The sequence below is a fragment of the Salmo salar genome, chromosome 19 (genome assembly GCF_965601325.2).
Source record: "Salmo salar chromosome 19, fSalSal1, whole genome shotgun sequence".
NCBI lineage: Eukaryota > Metazoa > Chordata > Actinopteri > Salmoniformes > Salmonidae > Salmo > Salmo salar.
In genome coordinates, this window is record NC_138309.1 from 57,393,978 (window position 1) to 57,415,144 (window position 21,167).

At 44.0% G+C, this 21,167-nt stretch overlaps 1 protein-coding gene across 6 annotated transcripts in view; it reads right to left on the reverse strand.

The window, feature by feature from the left end:
* Positions 1 to 5,627: 5,627 nt before the first annotated feature.
* Positions 5,628 to 21,167, reverse strand: part of LOC106579329 (thyroid hormone receptor alpha) — a 151,290-nt gene continuing 135,750 nt past the window's right edge. For all 6 annotated transcript variants that reach the window (XM_014159158.3, XM_014159155.3, XM_014159153.3 and 3 more), the window contains 5 exons: positions 17,712 to 17,859; positions 17,372 to 17,577; positions 8,445 to 8,591; positions 7,227 to 7,485; positions 5,628 to 6,949 (listed from right to left, as the gene is read on the reverse strand). In XM_014159158.3, the coding sequence (XP_014014633.1) occupies positions 6,699 to 6,949; positions 7,227 to 7,485; positions 8,445 to 8,591; positions 17,372 to 17,577; positions 17,712 to 17,859 (1,011 nt within the window). In that variant the 3' untranslated portion in view covers positions 5,628 to 6,698. The remainder of the gene's footprint in view (positions 6,950 to 7,226; positions 7,486 to 8,444; positions 8,592 to 17,371; positions 17,578 to 17,711; positions 17,860 to 21,167) is intronic.

Consider the following 21,167-nt stretch of genomic DNA (forward strand, 5'->3'; position numbering starts at 1 on the left):
AGGTGTGGTCCGGACCAGCCAAATTTGTACTTGTTTGGGGGGGAGGAGGTCATTAGGGCTCCAGAGTGGTGCAGCGGTCTAAGGCACTACATCTCAGTGCAAGTGGCGTCACTGCAGTCCCTGGTTCGAATCCAGGCTGTATCACATCCGGCTGTGATTGGGAATCCCATAGTGAGGTGCACAATTGGCCCAGCGTCGTCTGGGTTTGGCCAGGGTAGGCCGTCATTGTAAATAAAAATTTGTTCTTAACTTACTTGCCTAGTTAAATAAAGGTTCAGTTCTAAATTTACTAATAACACACAGCATGCTTTGCAAGTGTCTGTTTTTACATTTAACATTTACATTTTGGTCATTCCGCAGACTTACAGTCAGTGCATTCAACTAAGGTAGATAAACAACAACATATCACAGTCATAGCAAGAAAATAATATTTCTGTAACCGTGGTCTGCTGCTTTATTCTGTAGGTTGGAATGCTTGGAACATCAAGCTAACATAAACGCATGTGACCGGTGGAAGAAATATTAAATAATCTATGCTGCAATCTTCAGATGGCTCCTCTTCCCTATATTCATTTGATTTATTGTTATATAATTTATATAATGTTACATATTTTCAACTTTCATTCAGAATGGAAAATGAACCTTACTTCAACGTCTGGAAAATACGTAATCTCGACATCTCTTCAACGTAATTTTGCTTACTGGGTAGATTCAATATTTTAAAGCTCAACTATGCAAGTGATTCGTTTTTTCACTCTAATTTCTAAAAGAAAAATACAAAGACAATTCATGGCCACGTCTGAGGCTGCATGGGCCTTGTTGCACTGAATCGATCCACCGAACCATGAGAGTGTTGTATCATGTAGACATATACTGTAACACAGATACAGCAATGCACGTACGTACGTACGCACGCACGCACACAAAGATTCCGGAGCAGTTTACAACAGCACAACTCTATCCAATCTTCTATGATATCAACAGTGTCCTTCCAACTCCACTTGTCCTTTTGCCATCTCAACGAGTGGGCTTGCTGGTCCCCAGGCACCAACCGGTGAGCTAGGTCATGGTTGGAGAGTGAAGACAGGGCCTTTGGGAATCCCGTCAAACCTGGGCCCATTCACTTGAAAGCCCTGAGCCTCGGCACGCATAGAGTAGCAAGGGTCTTTGCTCCCAGATCAAATAAGGATCACTGGGATTCATGCAGTTGAGTTGGGGGAATCCAGACCAGGTTGAAACCGCTTTAATATAAGCATGACTGGCAGGCTGGCTCGCCAGTAAAGGGAGCACGCTTTTGGAGGGTTTGGAGGGGAATTGCATAGACGTCTTGCTACTTGCGTTTCTTTTTTTGTCTTCACAAAACTCTACATTTGGTAAAGGTGGAGCAAACAAAGCCCCAAAAAACAAAACATCACAGACAATCCTATCCCTCTTCCCATGTGTCAACCTGTTGGACTGAACCATGATAAGACAGCTGATGAAAGGACAGGGGTGTTGGGGGATTCCATTAAATGGGCTTTCCTAAATGAATGTAGCGGGCAGTAGCCAGGCAAGCTGATATATTGGGAATATTAGTGAAGTCTTGACATTCCCCTACCCGTTGTTATTTAAGGACTTTAGATCAGCGATTCTCAAATGGTTTTTATAAAAAGAAATAAGTACTCCAGTCTGAACTTAAACGACTTAAACCAGGTAGAAAATGTGATAATGCATTTAAATGCGTAAATAATTTAATCTCTGAAAATGTTTTCTTCAATCACAGTATTTTCAATATAGAGCTATTAGCAGCACTATTTTGGTTGATTTTGTGGTCTCAAGACAGTGAGTTAATTAACATTCTTCATCAAGAATATGAGCAAAATTGTATTATTGACAATGAAAGAGGTGGGGGATGTTGTTCTCGTCATATAATTGTTTTCCAGATTGTATGTTGGCAATTATTTTTCGCGATGCAAATATTGGGTCGCAAGTGAGACTACCGGATTCAATTTGGGTCCCGGGACAAAACCAGTTGAGAACCACTGTTTAAGGTCACTAACCCCCCCCCCCCCCCCCCCCCACCACCACCACATCCTCTTCCTACTGTGGCTACTACCCACTCTCATCATTAACCTGGAGAGACCAGTCTGTTGTAGGTAGACACACATTGTAGCCGTGACTGTATAAAGGGTTAAGATATGTTGCCAGGACATACTGTAGGGATGGCTAGCTATCTCTTTTCTAAGAACAAGAGGCACAGGGTCAGATTAATAAAGTCATGGGGTAATTTTGAATATGGGTCGACATGTGAGAGTGCACACACAAGCACACACACAGATGTATGAAGCATTAATATACGTTGCAATAATTTCTTTTCTTACTTTACAAGATGGCGGGATGCAGGAGCTGGCAAGGAAGTGCTCAAGCTTCAACATCCAGTCTGTGAGTGTTGCATATGATTTTACATATAATGGTTTTTCATATTTCATTTTCTGTATTTACATCCTTGGTTATGGCCAAAATCAAACAAAATAAAAATCAAACAGAAACAGTTTTTTGGGAGAGGGGTGAAAAAGTATTGCACCTTGCAGATGGGCAATATTCTCAGTTTGTTTGTGTGTAACGTCGATGTGACACCACCATCCATTCTGCTGGTGAGCGGAAGTGAGGTTGTGGGTGCCGGGCTCAAATCCAGCCCCGTCCTGTCAGCTACATTCAATACCATAGAGCACTCAGCCATTACAAAATACTTCCCCCAAGCTCTGGGCCATTCACATTTGGCTTCACTATCTATGGTCCTGGATATATCTGGGTGTGGCCAACTGCCAGCCAGCAATCCATTTCAGCATCTGATGATGATGCAAGACTTTACTAATGTTAGGTATCCTATCCACAATCCTCCTAGAACCAATTTAATAGGTAGCAAGCGCAAAGGCTTGAGGGTAAGTCTTCTGTAATCACTGCATATGCGCACGGGCCACAAGCACATATCTTTTTGCGCACTTCCACATGCGCCCGTGAATCATCACTCCTCCCAAGTTCATTTGAGTTTTGTGTTGTGTGAGGTATGAGAAGATTGTGTTTCATAATATATATATTTTTTTGGGTTGCATTATTTTTCCTGTTTGTGATTTTTTTTCTCCAAAGTCTTCTTTCATAAAAAAAGGAAACAAAATATATATAAAAAGAAAATATTCCTGTTTTTGTTTTGTTGTAAATTCCTCTTGATAAAAGGGACGGACAATCGGACAAATACACAGACAACAGAGAAGTCAACACAAACTATAGGTGATGTGAAAAATAAGTGACATTTCTGTCTACGTTACACTGCGTCAAAAAGTGACTACAGCTGTTCTTTTTTCCGTTTTACACAGAGCAGTCTAAGCGTCATAAACAAACAAACATCAACAAAAAAGAACATTGAGATAAAATGTAGAGAGAAAGAAACTGCTTAATCTCCAAGCGTTTAACTTTTGTTCAGGAGTCTTTTTAAAGTCATCTTTTTCCTCATTTCGCTTTTCTGGGTTCATAATCATATACTTTTTCCCCCCCAAAAAAATTTCCTCAGAAGGTAAAGCAGCATTTCAACCCCTATTGTCACACACACATACCCAATCGGCTCACGAGAATGAAGGACATCACTATTGCGATAACTTTTTTCTGTTATTGGTTCTTTTTCAAAGAAGCTTGGAATTTAATCCATTGAGTGCCGATTCTGTTTCTCTTGCCGATCGTCTCCATTTGAAAGTTGGTGGCTCTCCTTATGGAAAGCTGAAGGGGGTATTTGTGGAAATGAGGGGGGGGGGGGGGATTAAATGTTACAATGCGGGAGTAAAGGGGGAGACCATCTGATATACTGCCATCTCCCCCTTCTCCAAGTTCACAAACGGTGCTTCGACAACGGGCGACGATCCCCCTCTAACCCATGCCAGATGAAGGATGGAAGGAAGTCTCTCTGTCCCGCTCCCTTCCCTTCGCTCTCTCCTACTCTCTCGTTCACTCGCTCCCACTGCTGCTTCGCTGTTCACATTCATTCGGCGACGCCACCCTAAGTGAGCTGCTATGGCCATCCTTGTCTCACAAGGGAGAGGCCTAGATTCCGTTTGGTGTCCATTTTTCAGGCCTACCGAAGGCCTCCTACACTGGGTGGGGAGGATGGGTGGTAGGCCAGGGGAAGGAGTATGTACTGGGGTGGATCCGGGTAGACTTGGAGCCAGGGGTGTGTAATGTGGCACAGGGCCTATGCTGAGAGGAGAGTGTGTGAGAGACAAACCGGTGGCCTCCTGCCCAGTGGGTGAGGGTTGGAGGAAGGCTGTTGATTTAATACTGACAATGTGACGGGGTTGGTTGTGAGCCCCGTCCCAGTGGGCCTCCCTTAGAGTAGGCCAGGACTCCCAGAGGAAGGTGCATGACTGACAGATGAGTTGGGGCTAGGTTGTGTAGTTGCTGATGAGGGTGGGGAGAGGGGTTTGGACCACTGCAGTAGTGCAAAACCCCGACCAGCATGGCTTGGGCCAGGGCCGGGGGTGGGTAAACTAGTGGAGTGGGAGGGTGGGGCACGGTGGGAGGGGACTCTGGCTGCTCCACCAGAGCGGTCTGAGGTCTGCTTACAGTGGATTTCTTGGTTGACTCCTCCTACGGTGGTTGAGGTCGAGGCAGCGACGCTTGGCCATCTGCTATGAGTACCCACCATCCTGGTCCCGCCCGTCGCTCCGCGTCTTCAGGCGTTCATCCACATGCTCCTGGGGTGCTGAAACCCATCCATCCATCCATCCATTCATCCCTCCGCCCCTCCCTCCCTCCACCTCGTTCACTCGTTCAAAAACTACTGCTTGGCATTCAATAAAAATAGGTTGTATTTGAACTTTTTTTCCTCAAAAACAGTGGTAAACACAGCCAGTTACGGCCTGGCCACCTTGGGGTTCTCCGCTTCCTCACGGTGTATCGCTCCTCTTCCAGGGCGACAGCTGGACTGTCCATTGTACTCCGTCACGTGATTTATTTGCTTCCGTTTCAACAGAAAAAAAAGAGTGATTCCAAATTCCAAAAAGAGAAACTTGGTCCCACATAACAAAAAGAGAAAAGCTGGACATAATGGTTACCATCCTCCCCTCCCCCGAAAAAGAGATAAGTGACCGTAGGGAAAGGCAGGCCCTCCTGTCTTCAGTGGCATTTCCTTTTGTCTGAGTGATAACACTGAGAATGTGTATCCTGTGTTTGTGTGATTTGTCTTAATGTACTTGTGCCTACGAGTTCACACCCACGAGTTCACACCCATGCACACGTGCCTATGTGTGTTTGTTGAGTATCCTTAAAAGTGTGTGTGTGTGTGTGTGGGAGGAGGCTGGGGGCAGCTGCCCTGTATCCAGAGGTGAGGTAGAGCCTGGCGTCGCCCCAGCCTTGAGGGTGTGCCCACTTTGAGGTAAATGGCAGCCGTCATTGGCCTTGCCCTTTCTCAGTGACCCCTACAGTAACGACGACTGAGTATGGAAGCCTGGAGGGGCCATACTGAGCTGAGTCACACAGGCGCGGATTCAGACTTACTTACCCTGCAGGTCAGGGCTACAGCACAGCAGTGTATACAGTAAATAAGGCTTTTGAGTTTCTGAGGGTAGGTGTGTGTGTGTGTGTGTGTGTGTGTGTGTGGTGTGTGTGTGTGTGTGTGTGTGTGTGTGTGTGTGTGTGTGTGTGTGTGTGTGTGTTATTCAGGATGCTGTTCAGTCTCCAGGCACTGAATCTGGTTGCCAGCTATTAAATCTATATTTTTTATCTCTCTCTCCCCTACTCCTCCCCTCTCTCCCCCCCTCCTCTGAGAACTCCTGCCAGTAGCGCCTCTCCTTCTTTCTCTCTTTTGTTCACTGTTATGACCTTCCTTGGAGAGAAAAGGGCTCAATTGTCATTCATGAGAGGGTCTACTGTTGGCACCAGAAGCACAGGCAATGACAAGGCAGGTCTGCCCAGTGTGTGTGTGGGTTTGAGAGAGTGCCAGTCACAGGCACTGGCCTAATGACAGAACCAAAGGTAGATACGGAGCCATGGTCTGTACTTTTACACATTCAGACAACTGGAGTACCCTTATAATACAGCACCTGACTTGGTTAAAAACATGCTCACGGTCCAGTCTGAAAATGGCTCAGTTGTGTTCAGGCGTGATTGTAGGTACTTGTAGCTCTGCTCTACGGTAGGAGCTATATGGCACACTCAGTACCTATGTGTGTGTCCCGGTGTGTTGTCAGTGACGTGTCTCCTGAATTATTGTCTTACACTAATTCGGAGAGTATAATTAACTGACCAGTTTTAAAAGATGGTTGCCATAAATTCAAACAGGTGCAAGCCTGCAAAGACCACAATCTAGTGGCAATGTGTGACAACTGAGGTGCCTCCAATAGGGCTCTGAGAGGGGAGCCAGAGTGTGTGCGTCTGTGTGTGTTCGCCTTGGCAAAGGGCTGCAACTCCCACTGGATAAAACATCGTGCTCAGACAGGGAGGGCCGCCAAACTGATTCCCAAAAACAGGTATGAAGAGGTGGTTGGTTAAAAAATGAAAATCCTGTTTGTTTGACTCCTGCTGCTGGTTGCGTTGTTTGTTGTTTACCATTTAAATGTCGGAAAAACACAAGTCCTGCCAAAATCCTTCCCAGCTTCAGAAAAACATCCCGTCCTTTCCCAAGATGCCTCAAGTCGCCCCACTACTTCCTCCTCGGCAGGGGGGGGCGCCACTCACACTTCCTGGTCCTCGAAGACCTCTAGGAAGAGCGGGGGGAAAAGTTCCGTTGGACACTCCACCTTCATGTGGAGGAAGCGGCTGGCGTGGCACGCCCCGATCATACGCAGGTCCGTCACCTTCATCAGCAGCTTGGGCCAGAAGTGGGGAATGTTGTGCTTGCGGTAGTTGATGTAGTGTTCAAACGCCAGCAGGTAGGTCTCCTGGCATTTCTCGATCTTGTCAATGTTCGTCAGGCCCGAGCGGTCTGTGGCCGAGGGCAACGGGAGGGAGGAAAAAAAAAGTGTCAGTAAACGGAGGGGGTAAGATTCCACCTAGCCTATCAGAGGGAAAGATGTAGGCCAAGTTGTTTTCAGCTAATATTACAGCAGATTTTATTTATACTTACTTATAGTTCCTTCAGATCCACACAAAGTGCCTAGGTAGTAGTGGCTAGGGGGTGGATTTGGAACTCGGCCTGAATCCTCTCTGACCTGAATGACCTCAGTTGACCTCTGGCCATTGACCCTTGACCCCGTCCTCACCTGAGCTCATGAGCAGCACGGCCTGCAGCAGCGCCACCTCCGTGTCGTCCAGGTTGAACTGCGCCAGGCTCTTGCCCAGGTCGAAGATGGCGTCCGACACCACGCCCAGGCCGCCGTTCTTCAACTGCTCCCGCTTGACCGCCATCTCGCCACTAAGGGTCAGCGTCTCGCTCTCTGGGTCGTAGCGCACGGCGGCACGCAGTGACATGATCTCCATACAGCAGCCTTTCAATAGGATGATCTGGTCCTCACAAGGCAGCTGGACGGAGGAGAGGAAAGAGGGAGGGAGGGAAAAGACGTGAGAGCAATAGCAGGGTTTATTGGTCGGTCACAGTAATAGACTGAATTGTACACCAATATAAATTCATAGATTTTCATCAAATAGTAAGATAGCACAGAGGTGTGTGTGTGTGTGTGTGTGTGTGTGTGTGTGTGTGTGTGTGTGTGTGGTTTTACTACTTTTACTAAAAAGGCTATTTTATGCTTAGGGTAAACAAACATCAATTTGACCAAATGGGGACATTTTGTTGGTCCCCACAAGGTCAAATGCTATTTCTAAGGGTTTTAGGGTTAAGGTTAGAATTACGTTTATGGTTAGGAGCTAGGGTTAGTTTTAGGGTTAGGTTTGGGGGTAAGGTTAGGTTTTTGGGTTAAGGTTAGGGTTAAGGAAAATAGGATTTTGAATGGGAATTAAGTTGTCCCCCAGGTGCTGCGCGCGGGGGGGGGGGGGGGGGGCGCGCGGGACGAGGAGGGCTGGCAGCAGCCTGTTCATGTCATTTTCAGTTCAGAGAGAGAAAGGAGGAGAAAGGGAGAGCAAGAGAGACGGTTAAGGAATGTAAACAACATTAACTTGAAGGCACTTCTCCATTCTTTGATTGGAATTTCAAAGGACATTTATGTAAGTCTACATACTTTCCAACTGCAGTGGTGTAGGCTTCGTGTGTAGTGTATGTAAAATAATGTTATATCAGCAGCAGTCTACATTTACCCATTCAGCCATTTTGTTTGTCCTGTGACGTTGTTCCTCAGGGCATCGTCGGAGAAAATGTACATCATGCACATTATACATATGCATAAACGTAATGTATTCAAGGTGACAATATTCACTCAAAGTTCCTATTGCATTTCATTGTGGTGTGTGTATTCCTTAGATGTGCTGTGATTCATACAGTGTGCTGAGGGGGCTTACATTCCACGCCCACACACACAGGGCTTTACCTCCGAGAACATGGGCAGTTTTTTGGCAAAGTCGACAACGCGGGTGATGGCAGGGGTGATGATCTTGGTGAACTCACTGAAGGCCTCCAGATCCACCTTGTCTCCGTCCGACGTAGGGACCACGGGAGACTGACCTATGTCCTCCGGCTAGGGGACAGGACAGGGGACACAGGGACACACGTCAACAGATAGCCAGCAGCTGCACAAGTCAAGAAACTTGAGTTAAGTCCTTCGTTATGCCATGAGAGGGTGTTAATTTGGTTGCCAGTAAGATGCCATGAATTAAGCACATTGGTTTACATGCACCACTAGCAGATGGGATTCTATGGTGCTCTGTAAAAGACACATCTGGCTTAAACTCAACCTTAGTCCATCCCATTTCATTGTGAGTTGAGAAAAGGCTGAAATGTAACGTAACATAAGGCTTTGTCTTATTTTATATAATTAAGGAAGCACAATCTATACAAAGCTTATGGATGGCGTGACTGAGTCAGGATTATGCGCCCGAAAGTCAGGCAATTACCTAAAATTGGAATAATACAATAATGCTTTGATTACAGTATATACATTTTCCTCAGCCTAACTAAAGCTGAGTTTCAGTTGTTCAAGGACAGCTGTGTTTATGTTTCAGAATTGAGAAATAGTTATCTCTTGACAGAACAGAAAAACAAACGAATTTCATCTGAAAACAAGCCCCATTCTACAGCTCTGTAGTGAACTAACTCAAACCAACTGCAAAATGAACCTGTCTAGGTTTCAAAGGTTGACAAAGTCATTCAGGGGTTAAAGACGGTAAACCTAAGTATGTTAACCCTGTCTAAGCCGCTTGTTAAAATAGGTCAAAGATCAAGCATTCACTGTTTTTTAAACCACTCTATTAGCAAGCTGGGTTTGAAGCTAGGTTGGGTGACCAGACTGGCATTACAGGGGGCACTGGCACACAAAAGTAACAGTCAAAAATCCATTGTAACCATTGCCCTCAAACAACCTCATCATCACTCAAGCAATTCAATTTGCAGAGGGGCTCTTTCCATCTTGACCTTCAATCAAATGGGTTAGACATAATATAATGGCTCCTCTGCAGGACACAGGGCTGGAGGTGGAGTGGACTGGAGCTTTTTGATTTGAACAGTGATTTTGATTCCAAGTGGCTGGGCAATAAAGATAGTCTATGGCTTGTCAGCTACTGTTAAATGTAAGTTATTTACTAGTATACATTCTTGTCCAGGACGACTTACAGCAAGGGCTAACAAAATGCATTACATACTGTATAAAATTGATATTAAAGGGAAACTTCACCGCTAGACACTATTTGAGGTGTTTTGCCACTTGAGGTGTGTCTCCCTACATAATTATGAGCGATGAGAGGGTGTTTCAGACATAATTATGCGCTATAGCTGTATTATACATTTTTTTTCGTGCCAGGAGACGTCATTGTTTGATTGAGCCTGCTGAATTTAACAGTTTTTTATTTATTTTTATATTTAGGTCATTAAATGACTTCACCAATCAGTGCGTATACAGCAGGCAAGCTAGTTGTTTACGTGCATGATGGACAGACCAGTGGGTTTGGGGAGGCTTGAAGCACTGGGCATTTGTTATGACATGCATTATATGGATTAGGTCCACAGAATTACACCTAGGAGGAGCGGCTTCTATGGGGAAACGTTGAATGTCCTTTGAGCTAGCTAGTTAACAAGCTTGAGCAAGCAAGCGTTCGTGTGCAGAGTGGCACCAGAATTAAAAACACGTCTTACCTTTCTGTAGTTAATAAATCCAACGTGAAACCTAGGCCTATAATATCCTTAACCAGCATTGAAAAAGTTTATGAATTCTTCTCAAGTTAATAAAAAATCTATATATTCTGAATAAAGCGTCAACGTAACATCAGTAACCTGTGGTTCGGGGGGCAGATAGTTTAAACACGCACAGGCAAAGATTTTCAGCTTGCAGGCAGACAGACAATGGAATACGTTTCTGAGTGAGAGTGGTGGCTTTGCATAGGTGCTTTGTTGCGTTTTGTTCTGGGAGTAGAAAGAAATGCCTGGAAAATAAAATAACGTTATTAACCGGTTCCCATGCTTCTAAAAATAACGGTACTGTTTCTGAACAGTATGGGTCACTTTCATTCCAGGATCCATGTTTGTTCTTTTTGAAAACGTATTTGATGGTTTTCCGTTCTGTTCCCTGAACCGGTTCCAACCCCTACAGACAGCCCTATTTATGTTAACCGGAATACATTGAAGACGTGTTGAGACAGCGATAAAAATAATTGCGAGACCAGCAAGCAGCGGCGGCAGCCTAAACCAGATGGATCAGGAATCAGGAGGGCAAATGAGTCATTTTGCTGCTGTTAGCTAGCAATATAACCTATATTTTTTACATGAGGCAGTGTTGTTCAGTACAGTACCATTTGGTGATTGATTCGGAGCTTGTTAGTACCACTACAAGCCAAGCTAGTCAAGTTTAGCTATACCTAAAATATACTGTAGTCTAACGTTATAGCTAGCCTCAGTGCCTCTCATTAGGAGCAAAACTAGAGAAATGTTTGGATGATGATGTTGGAGAGTAAAGGAATGACTGGCTTTATGACTCTAGTCTTGAAATAACTATACCGCTGTGTTGAAGCTAGCTAGCTAACGTGTCTGTTGGATGTCTCGTGTCCTACACCATGCTGCTACAGCAAGAATACAGATGGTACAGTGATTGTCCATGAATGTCAAAGTGTTTTCGTCTTTCTCTCACAGACAATACCACTTGGATTTAAAGAAGTTGATGACTCAAGAGTTATTACACTTGTTATCCAAACGTGTAATTAATAAACTTCACCATGCTCAAAGGGATATTCAATATGTTTTTTTTTACACATCTACCAGTAGCTGCCCTTTGCGAGGCATTGGAAAACCTGTTTTTTGTTGTTGAATCTGTTTGAAATTCACTGCTCGACTGAGGGACTTACAGATAATTGTATGTGTGGGGTACAGAGATGAGGTATTCATTAAACAATTATGTTAAACACTATTATTGCGAACAGTGAGTCCATTAAACTTAATATGTGAATTGTTAAAGCTGCAACCTAACTTTTTGGGCGACCCGACCAAATCCTATTAGAAATGTGAGTTATAGATCTGTCATTCTCATTGAAAGCAAATCTAAGACGCTTCCCGTTCTTAAGTTTCATTTTGAGTCTTTTGGTTTTGTACACCAGCTTCAAAACAGATATTTCAGTGGTTTAGATGGTACAATGATTCTCTGCACTCCTGCATTCTCTTGCTTGTTTTGCCACAAACTGAAATTGGTCGTAGAATTTTAGCATCCAGGAAATGGCAGAGCGATTTCTGCATAGTGCATCTTATTTAGGTTTGCCATAAAGGGGTTGAATACTTATTGACTTAAGACATTTCAGCTTTTTTTAGACATTTGTGAAAAATCTCTAAAAACATAATTCCACTTTGACATTATGGGATATTGTGTGTAGGCCAGTGACAACATATATATAAATGTAATACATTTTCAATTCAGGCTGTAACACAATAAAATGTGGAAAATCAAGGGTGTAAATACTTTGAAGCCACTGTATGCAAGTATTCCCATTGTAAAACTGTAGTATTTATTATAAGCATTCGTATATTTTTTTCCTACTGTATATACAGTATGTCATACATTGCCATAACTTCCTGCATGTAAACTCACCTTGGTCTCCAGAGCAAATACATTTTGTCTTGAAGACAAATCTGTTTTATTGAAACATGTTTACTTGCCAACAAATGAAAGTTTAAATGATACACCAACTCCCTTCATCATTTGTTTTAGCAGTAATATTGAATGAAGCTAGTTTACCCAAGTACATTTCCTGAATATCACAATGAATTTAAAGTCAACACTATTGGTTTCGGATGCAGCTGGAATCATTTAGTCACTTGTAAAAAAATATATATAAAACACCATTATATACATATGTTCAACAGCTAGCAATAACTATACCACAATGCAGTTGTGAGCATACTAGGCATTCTATATTATACTACATCAGTCAAACTGAATATGGATGATCTGTTGGTTGAATGTTCCAGGCAGGTTCCAGAATGTTCTTGTGCTGAATATCTTCTTGTGTTGGGTAATGGCAGCTGGTTTAGCAGGCTTTGGCGCTGTGGTGATGTTCTTCACCACCCACTGCTTCGACCTCTTGCAGATGATTTATATATACTGCAAGTCTCCTTGAAAAGACATGAAGACTGATCATGAGAATGTGTAACCATACAATAAACCATGTTAATCTATAAACAAAAAAAGGGTACAGTAGACTGGTGTTTTTTTTACACTTAAAGTCAATGGGGCATTGAGATGGGCTGTTAGCAAAGATGTGAAAGTTTGAGGGGGGTTTGACTTGTAGACAGTCTAGTCCTGTATTGTTGTGCATGTGCACCTACAGTTGTGCAGTTGAGTAGACAAGCACTGCCAATAATAGAGTGAATAGGCTAGAACAGTATACTAACCGCCCCTCTCCCCCTAGCCCATGACTCTTAGTTCTATTACATATAAAAGTAATTGGACGAAGGTGTCTTCTGTAAGGGGGAGATTTGTTAAGAGCCTTGACGCTCAGTCTGAACATTAACACGCATTGCTTGCAGTACGGTTTTGGAAGCATAAGGACCTTATCTTTCATATCGGCGAGAAATAATGTTAAAAATACAATAGGTTAAATTGATTCACACCTTTATAGAGTTAGGTCTACCTGTGCTAATTAGCTATCGGTGTCTTTAAACATCTGTGTGTAAATGGAAGACAGACGCCACAAACGTGTTGTCACTGAAAACTAATGTTGGCTGCAGCTGTGTTAAAACAGGTTAAAACAGTAAGTGTGTATTTTGCATTTGTGAAATTATTGTGATATGAAAGTATAGGGATTTATGTTTCTAGAACTGTACAGCAATTGAGAATCGATTCACGTATAGATGGAGTATTTGGCTGTTTTAGCTTCCAGAGCCAATTCACACTTTAAACAGAACATGTAAGGTCCTTGGACTAAAGAGTAACACTAGCCTCCTTTAGTCCAATATTGGGCTACTCTCCCCCCATGCCAAATAACTGATTGCAAGGGTGTGAAACATTTGAGGAGCACTTGTCTTGTAGACAGTTTAGTGTATTGGTGATTTTGTTTAATCAAGATGATATTGTGCTTTCATAAATACCCTTGGCTGTCCTGGCTTGGTTCAAAGTCAGATGATGTTGGCCTTCAGCTTATTCCAGGCTGAAAGTTGTCATCCAATGGGTCTAAAGGCTCTGTACTACTAAAGCTGGTGTCATGGTCAGCAGGATTAATCAGCAGCAGCAGGATTAGTCTCGATGACACACAGTAGTCAGTGATTAGCCAACAGTTTACTACTTTGTCCCCATCAATACACGCTCAAACAAGGTACTATATTCACCCACCCTCCCTAACGTCAATAGATCATGCATACTAACCTTCAAACACAATACCCTCCCCCAACAGACACCAGCCAGTCTACCACACCATCCCCTCCTTACTAATAACTCCTTTTCTCAAATGTAGACTTCAAACCTTGCATAAACAATCAACTAATCTTCCATAATACAGAGAAAACTACAGTAGAGGTTGTAGCCTACTTGTAAACACGCCAACTATGACAAGACAAGGACCATGTTTATTCCTAGCTCCAGTAGATTTATTTGCTCATCATGGAGTCATGGAAAGATTTGGTATATTTTCGTATGGTATTTTAGGTGACTTACACTAGTTCCTGGTGCTGAGCTTGATGTTGATACCACTGCAGATGTTGGAATCGGACTCTAAATTGAACACAACGTTAGTCTCTGCGGTAGTTAATTAGCTAGCTAACATAACCTAACGAAGCTAACGTTAACTTGCAAAGTTACAAATCACATCACAAGATAGCAGCTGGCTAATTACATATGATATGCTTTGGAATGTCTAGCCTGCGTATTGTGAAAGCTAGTTATCAAAATGTTGGTTTAGATAAACAAATGTAGTTTGCTAGCTAGTTAGTTAGTTAGCTAGGTAATGTTAGTTAGCAACGTTACCTTTGCTTGACTTTTTTTCTGCTGCGTTGATGTTGGCTGATTGGATCCCTTCCTCTTTGAAGTGAAGGAGGAAATGGATGGAATAGCATCACTTTTCAACAGTCCGACGACATGGCAAAATCATCAGTTGAGACTTCAGTTCCGTTTTGAAATACTCTGGCTGAAAGTGCTGGTTACAAACACAGACATTTTTATATTTCTCACATCAATTGGATACACCTCCACAGGGCGGTACTACGTCCTGAAATCACTATGAAATCTGGATATTGTCGTTTGCTTACAAACACGAAATGTAGCTGGCCCGTTTTTACCGGTGAGATGCAGAAACGCGTGTATTTGCGTGTAGTGAGGATTTAAAACAAATATTTTTATGACACATAGGATATGTTAACATATTAACGGACATATATAGTGAAATAGAGCAGCGGTGAAATTTCCCTTTAAGGACTAAACTAGGTTGTTATAAAACTGTTAGTTCTAATAGTGTTATGTATTAGATACTGTAGCTAATAGTGTTATTCAGGGGTGAAAGTAGATTTTAGACGTGTCGTTTAACTTTTAAAATGTATTAGCCTACCTTTTAATGTGGCATAAACACAACCAGTCATGTTTTCATCTGATTGTCAAACAATTACTTCAAAAGGCTTATGTAGACTACTTGCTCACGTTACTCAGGAAACAGATGAACGACAGGGCGTGCGGAGAAAAAAACTGTTTTTAAGCCTCATGTACATATTTTTCTGCTTATAATTTCTGACATTTGGAAGGCTATTTGTTAGCCAACTTGTCTATAATTAGATATATGCAGCTTCTCTTCTGTCATTACTTAACGCTCGTCTAGAACTCTAAATAAGCACTTGCTCACCAGAATAATGTCATAAATCGACAGAATGATCAATGAATCATCAACAATCTACTTGCGATTGGTTCAAATTTCTCTATAATTTCTGAGTGAGGACATTTAGGGACCAGGGAGATTTCCAAATGGCATCAGTTGTAAGGAAATGAAAACAATCCAACATGTTTCTGATAGTATTTCATTTAGTCTTGAATGTCAACTTTTATTCTCTCAAGATGCGTAAATAAATAAATCATATTTCTCAACTCCTGTTCCCATTTGTATGCCATTTGATAAATGCAAAGAGACATCACTTACAAAACATCAAAATGTATGCATACACTGCTGTCCGCTCTCGTCTCGGTCACACCACATTTTGGAGCGTATTCCACAAGTGTTCAAGTCTATTTGCTCATTTTTCATGCGACTGACATGTGTTATCTTGGTAGTAGGTGTGGTTCAGGAATGCTCTCAGCATTCTTCTAATGCCCGGCATTTGAGTCCTATTAAATTAGCACTGCTGTGCCCAGAGCCACATGTGCTGTGCATTTCTGATGGGCCGTGTTGTAGACTATTTCAGGGTGTATATAAGTTGATAGGACATTTCTGTTATGGTGTGATGTCATTGTGTCATCACTTTTGCTGCGCTTTGAACACACACACACACACACACACACACACCAAAAGCAGACCGACCACAGCGCCAGAGCGAGACACATTATGTCACTGCTGTGGCCAACACACAAGCACATACACACACACATTTCACACACACTTCTCACTCTCTCTCGCGCCCTCTCTCTGTCTCTCCTTCTGTCACTCACTCCGTCCCTCTCTCTCTCTCCACATTGAACCATTAGTACTTAGTTCTCCACAGTGAAATCATTGCTACACCCTTGTAACACACTATCCCAAACCTACAGTGTCTATAAGGTCCCTAGTCTAGAAACTCTAGGTTTATGGATTAGACATGTTATACATGTTCAGGTATTTATAGAAGATTTAAAGTTTCTCCGTGCACCAGTTTAAAGGCGTTATTTTATATATTGGCTGGTATAGCCTGCAGCTTGCTCAAATCCAATGTTTGGTTTTGGGTTGGCAGTGCTTGGACACACCTCGTAATGGTTAGAGCTGTTTAAACAAGCAAATTGACAGTGGCTTTGTGGGTGAATTGTCTGTGGTATGGGTGATTCTCTATCTAGAGCCTTTACGGGAGAATTGGGGCCTTACACTGGTGTGTGTGTGTGTGTGCGTGCATGCACATGTGGGTGTACGAGAGGGATATTGTATCGTATGTGTGTGTGAAAAAGAGCACATAGAAAGATAATATATCCTTAAGTGTGTGTGTACATGTGTGTGAAGAGGTAGCTTTATCGGTGTTTGTGTGTTGACACCAAACATCCCATTTCCTCCCCCTTACACCCCGCCACTTCCTGAACACAGTTGCCTAGCAACACCGACCACGACACCTGCCATACACAGTGAGCCTCGGGGACCCCCGCCCTTTTCCTCCCAGGTAGATCACCCGTTCCTGTGGCACGTTGCTAATAAAACCCCCTGCTTCTTTCCAGGGCTTAGTGTCAGCCATGCTGTGAGTGAAGAAGCCAGCTGATAACCCAGCACCCGCTAGGCCTAATCCCTGGCTAACACTTCCTGCCGCTGTGCGCCCAGAGCCACCTGGCCCATGGAAAACATATGGAGATCAGTAGGCCTACCAGTACTGCCACAGGGTATCCTGACAGGACTAGCCCGGACAACATGGGAACTAGGGGACATAATGTAGTAGTAACAGTAGTAACTGATCGGCAGTCGAGATGATGGATGGCACTCAATGTAAATGCTAACGACGCTATTTAGCGTAAAGCCCAATTTATCACAAAGGAGTCTAAAACAGCCAGCCAGCCAGTCAGCAAACAGAGAACCAAACAAACACTTACGTAACTAGCCATTTAGCCAGCCAGTCAACCAGAAGCTGGCAAAATGATCAGCCCTATTGGGGCGAGGTGAACGATGCTCATCCTCTTACCAGGAACTTGCGTTTCTGTTTCCAGTGGGAGCCCTGTGCGTTAGTGTGGCGGTGGGCCTCGGTCAGCATGCGGATCAGCTCCCACTCCGAGCCGGTGGGCTCCGGCCGGTTCTGCAGGGTCTTCACCATCTCCTCCTTCTTCCTCTTCTCCCGGTTCTCCTCGATCAGACGCCGCTTGGCCACCCGCTTGGAGTCGTCCAGGACAACTGAGATGGAGAAAGAGGGAAAGGAAAAAAAGAGGGAGAAATAAAATGATTTCAGTTACACCAAGGAGTCACAAGTCCAAGCATCCATATGACTTGTAAAATGTGTGTAATATGTGTGTGTGAGAGACACTCACGGTCCATGGCCATGCCCACTGCAATGCACTTCTTGAAGCGGCACAGCTGGCACTGGTTGCGGGTGATCTTGTCGATGATGCAGCAGCCATCGTACTTACAGGAGTAGGCGGGGTGGAGATTCTTCTGAATTGTCCGCCGAAAGAAACCCTGGGAGAGCGAGAGGGAAGAGATGAAGAGAGAGGGGGGTGAGGGAGAGAGAGGGTGAAGACAAAATGGAGAGACAGAAAGGGAAGAAGGAAGAAAGATAGAGGGAAGGGAGGAGAGAGAAAAAAAGAGTTCAGCATAACACTGTTCAGTGCCACCTGTCATACAAGGAAATAAAGTGATGAAGAGAGCATCTTTGAATTCTCAACTTTCTCAGCTTGATAAAACACATCTAAAAAATACAATCTTCCTTGTTATTTGCTTGAGCTGTTATGGAGCCAGAGAGTGTGTGTGTGTGTGCGTGTGCATGTGCGTGTCTTTGTGGGCTTGTGTAAGGGGGAGGATTTGACAGGGACGGTGGGAGTTCACACAAGGCAAAAAGACAATGATGCAGGAGAGAGAGAGACAGACCGACATCCTGGAATATACAAGGTCTGAGGTCATCTGCCTTTGGCCTAAAGAGCAGGAACCCAAGACTTCATCAAATAAATTGGAAATACAGACATTGTCATCCTACAAGAAACATGGTATAGAGATGGACCCACTGGTTGCCCTCAAGGTTAGAGAGCTGGTAGTCCCATCCACCAAACTACTAGGTGTGAAACAGGGAAGAGACTCAGGGGGTATGCTAATTTGGTATAGAGCAGACCTAACCCGCTCTATTAAATTAGTCAAAACAGGAACATTTCACATCTGGCTAGAAATTAATAAGGAAATCATCTCAACAGAGAAAAATATCCTCATGTGCTACCCGGCAGGTAGCCTAGTGGTTAGAGCGTTGGGCCAGTAATTGAAAGGTTGCCGGATCGAATCCCCGAGCTGACAAGGTATAAATCTGTAATTCTGCCCCTGAGAAAGGCAGTTAACCCACTGTTCCCTGGGTGCCAAAGAAGTGGATGTAGATTATGGCAGCCCCCTGCACCTCCCTGATTCAGAGGGGTTGGGTTAAATGCAGAAGACACATTTCAGTTGAAGGCATTCAGTTGTACAACTGACTAGGTTTCCCCCTTTCCCTATATTTCCCCAATATAATCCCCATACTTTAACAATGACAGCTTCTCCATCCCAGAGGGGGAGATCAACCATTTCCAGGCCCTGGGACATGAACTAGTCTGTGGTGACCTAAATGCCAGAACTGGACAAGAACCTGACACTCTCAGCACACAGGGGGACAAACACCTACCTGGAGGTGACAGCAATCCCTCCCAAATATGCCCCCCTAGACTATGACAAAACAACCAACAAAAACAGGTCACAACTCCTGCAGCTCTAGCATGCTAGGTCTGTACATAGTCAATGGTAGGCTTCAAGGGGACTCTTATGGTAGGTATGCCTACAGCTCATCCCATGGCAGTAGTACTGTAGATTACTTTATCACTGACCTCAACCCAGAGTCTCTCAGAGCGTTCAGTCAGCCCACTGACACCCCTTTCAGATCACAGCAACATCACAGTCTACTTGAACACAGCAATACTCAATCATGAGGCATCAAAGCCAAAGGAACTGCATAAATCAAATCAAATTTTATTGGTCACATACACATGGTTAGCAGATGTTAGTGCGAGTGTAGCGAAATGCTTGTGCTTCTAGTTCCGACCATGCAGTAATATCTAACAAGTAATCTAACAATTTCACAACAACTACCTTATACACACACAAGTGTAAAGGAATGAATAAGAATATGTGCATAAAAATATATGGATGAGCAATGACCGAACGGCATAGGCAAGATGCAGTAGATGGTATAGAGTACAGTATATACCTATGAGATGAGTAGTGTAGGGTATGTAAACATGATATAAAGTGGCATAGTTTAAAGTGACTAGTGATACATTTATTACTTCCAATTTTTTATTATTAAAGTGGCTCGAGATTGAGTCAGTATGTTGGCAGCAGCCACTCAATGTTAGTGATGGCTGTTTAACAGTCTGATGGCCTTGAGATATAAGCTGTTTTTCAGTCTCTCGGTCCCAGCTTTGCTGCACCTGTACTGACCTCACCTTCTGGATGATAGCGGGGTGAACAGGCAGTGGCTCGGGTGGTTGTTGTCCTTGATGATCTTTTTGGCCTTCCTGTGACATCGGGTGGTGTAGGTGTCCTGGAAAGCAGGTAGTTTGCCCCCGGTGATGTGTTGTGCAGACCTCACTACCCGCTGGAGAGCCTTACGGTTGTGGGCGGAGCGGTTGCCGTACCAGGCGGTGATACAGCCCGACAGGATGCTCTCGATTGTGCATCTGTAAAAGTTTGTGAGTGTTTTTGGTGAAGGCGCTGTTGTGCCTTCTTCACCACGCTGTCTGTGTGGGTGGACCGTTTCAGTTTGTCCGTGATGTGTACGCCAAGGAACTTAAAACGTTCCACCTTCTCCACTACTGTCCCGTCGATGTGGATGAGGGGTGCTCCCTCTGCTGTTTCCTGAAGTCTACGATCATCTCCTTTGTTTTGTTGACATTGAGTGTGAGGTTATTTTCCTGACACCACACTCCGAGGGCCCTCACTTCTTCCCTTAATGACGAGTTTGGAGGTGTTTGGAGGTACTATGGTGTTAAATGCTGAGCTGTAGTCGATGAACAGCAGTCTTACATAGGTATTCCTCTTGTCCAGATGGGTTAGGACCGTGTGCAGTGTGATTGCATCGTCTGTGGACCTATTGGGGCGGTAAGCAAATTGGAGTGGGTCTAGGGTGTCAGGTAGGGTGATGGTGATATGATCCTTGACTAGTCTCTCAAAGCACTTCATGATGACGGAAGTGAGTGCTACAGGGCGATAGTCATTTAGCTCAGTTACCTTAGCTTTCTTGGGAACTGGAACAATGGTGGCCCTCTTGAAGCATGTGGGAACAGCAGACTGGGATAAGGATTGATTGAATATATCCGTAAACACACCAGCCAGCTGGTCTGAGCATGCTCTGAGGACGCGGCTTGGGATGCCGTCTGGGCCGGCAGCCTTGCGAGGGTTAAAACGTTTAAATGTTTTACTCACGTTGGTTGCGGTGAAGGAGAGCACGCAGGTTTTGGTAGCGGGCCGTGTCAGTGGCCCTGTATTGTCCTCAAAGTGAGCAAAGAAGTTGTTTAGTTTGTCTGGGAGCAGGACATTGTGGTCCGCGACGGGGCTGGTTTTCTTTTTGTAGTCCGTGATTGACTGTAGACCCTGCCACATACCTCTCTTGTCTGAGTCGTTGAATTGCGACTCTACTTTGTCTCTATACTGACGCTTAGCTTGTTTGATTGCCTTGCGGAGGGAATAGCTACACTTTTTGTATTCGGTCATGTTTCCGGTCGCCTTGCCCTGATTAAAAGCAGTGGTTCGCGCTT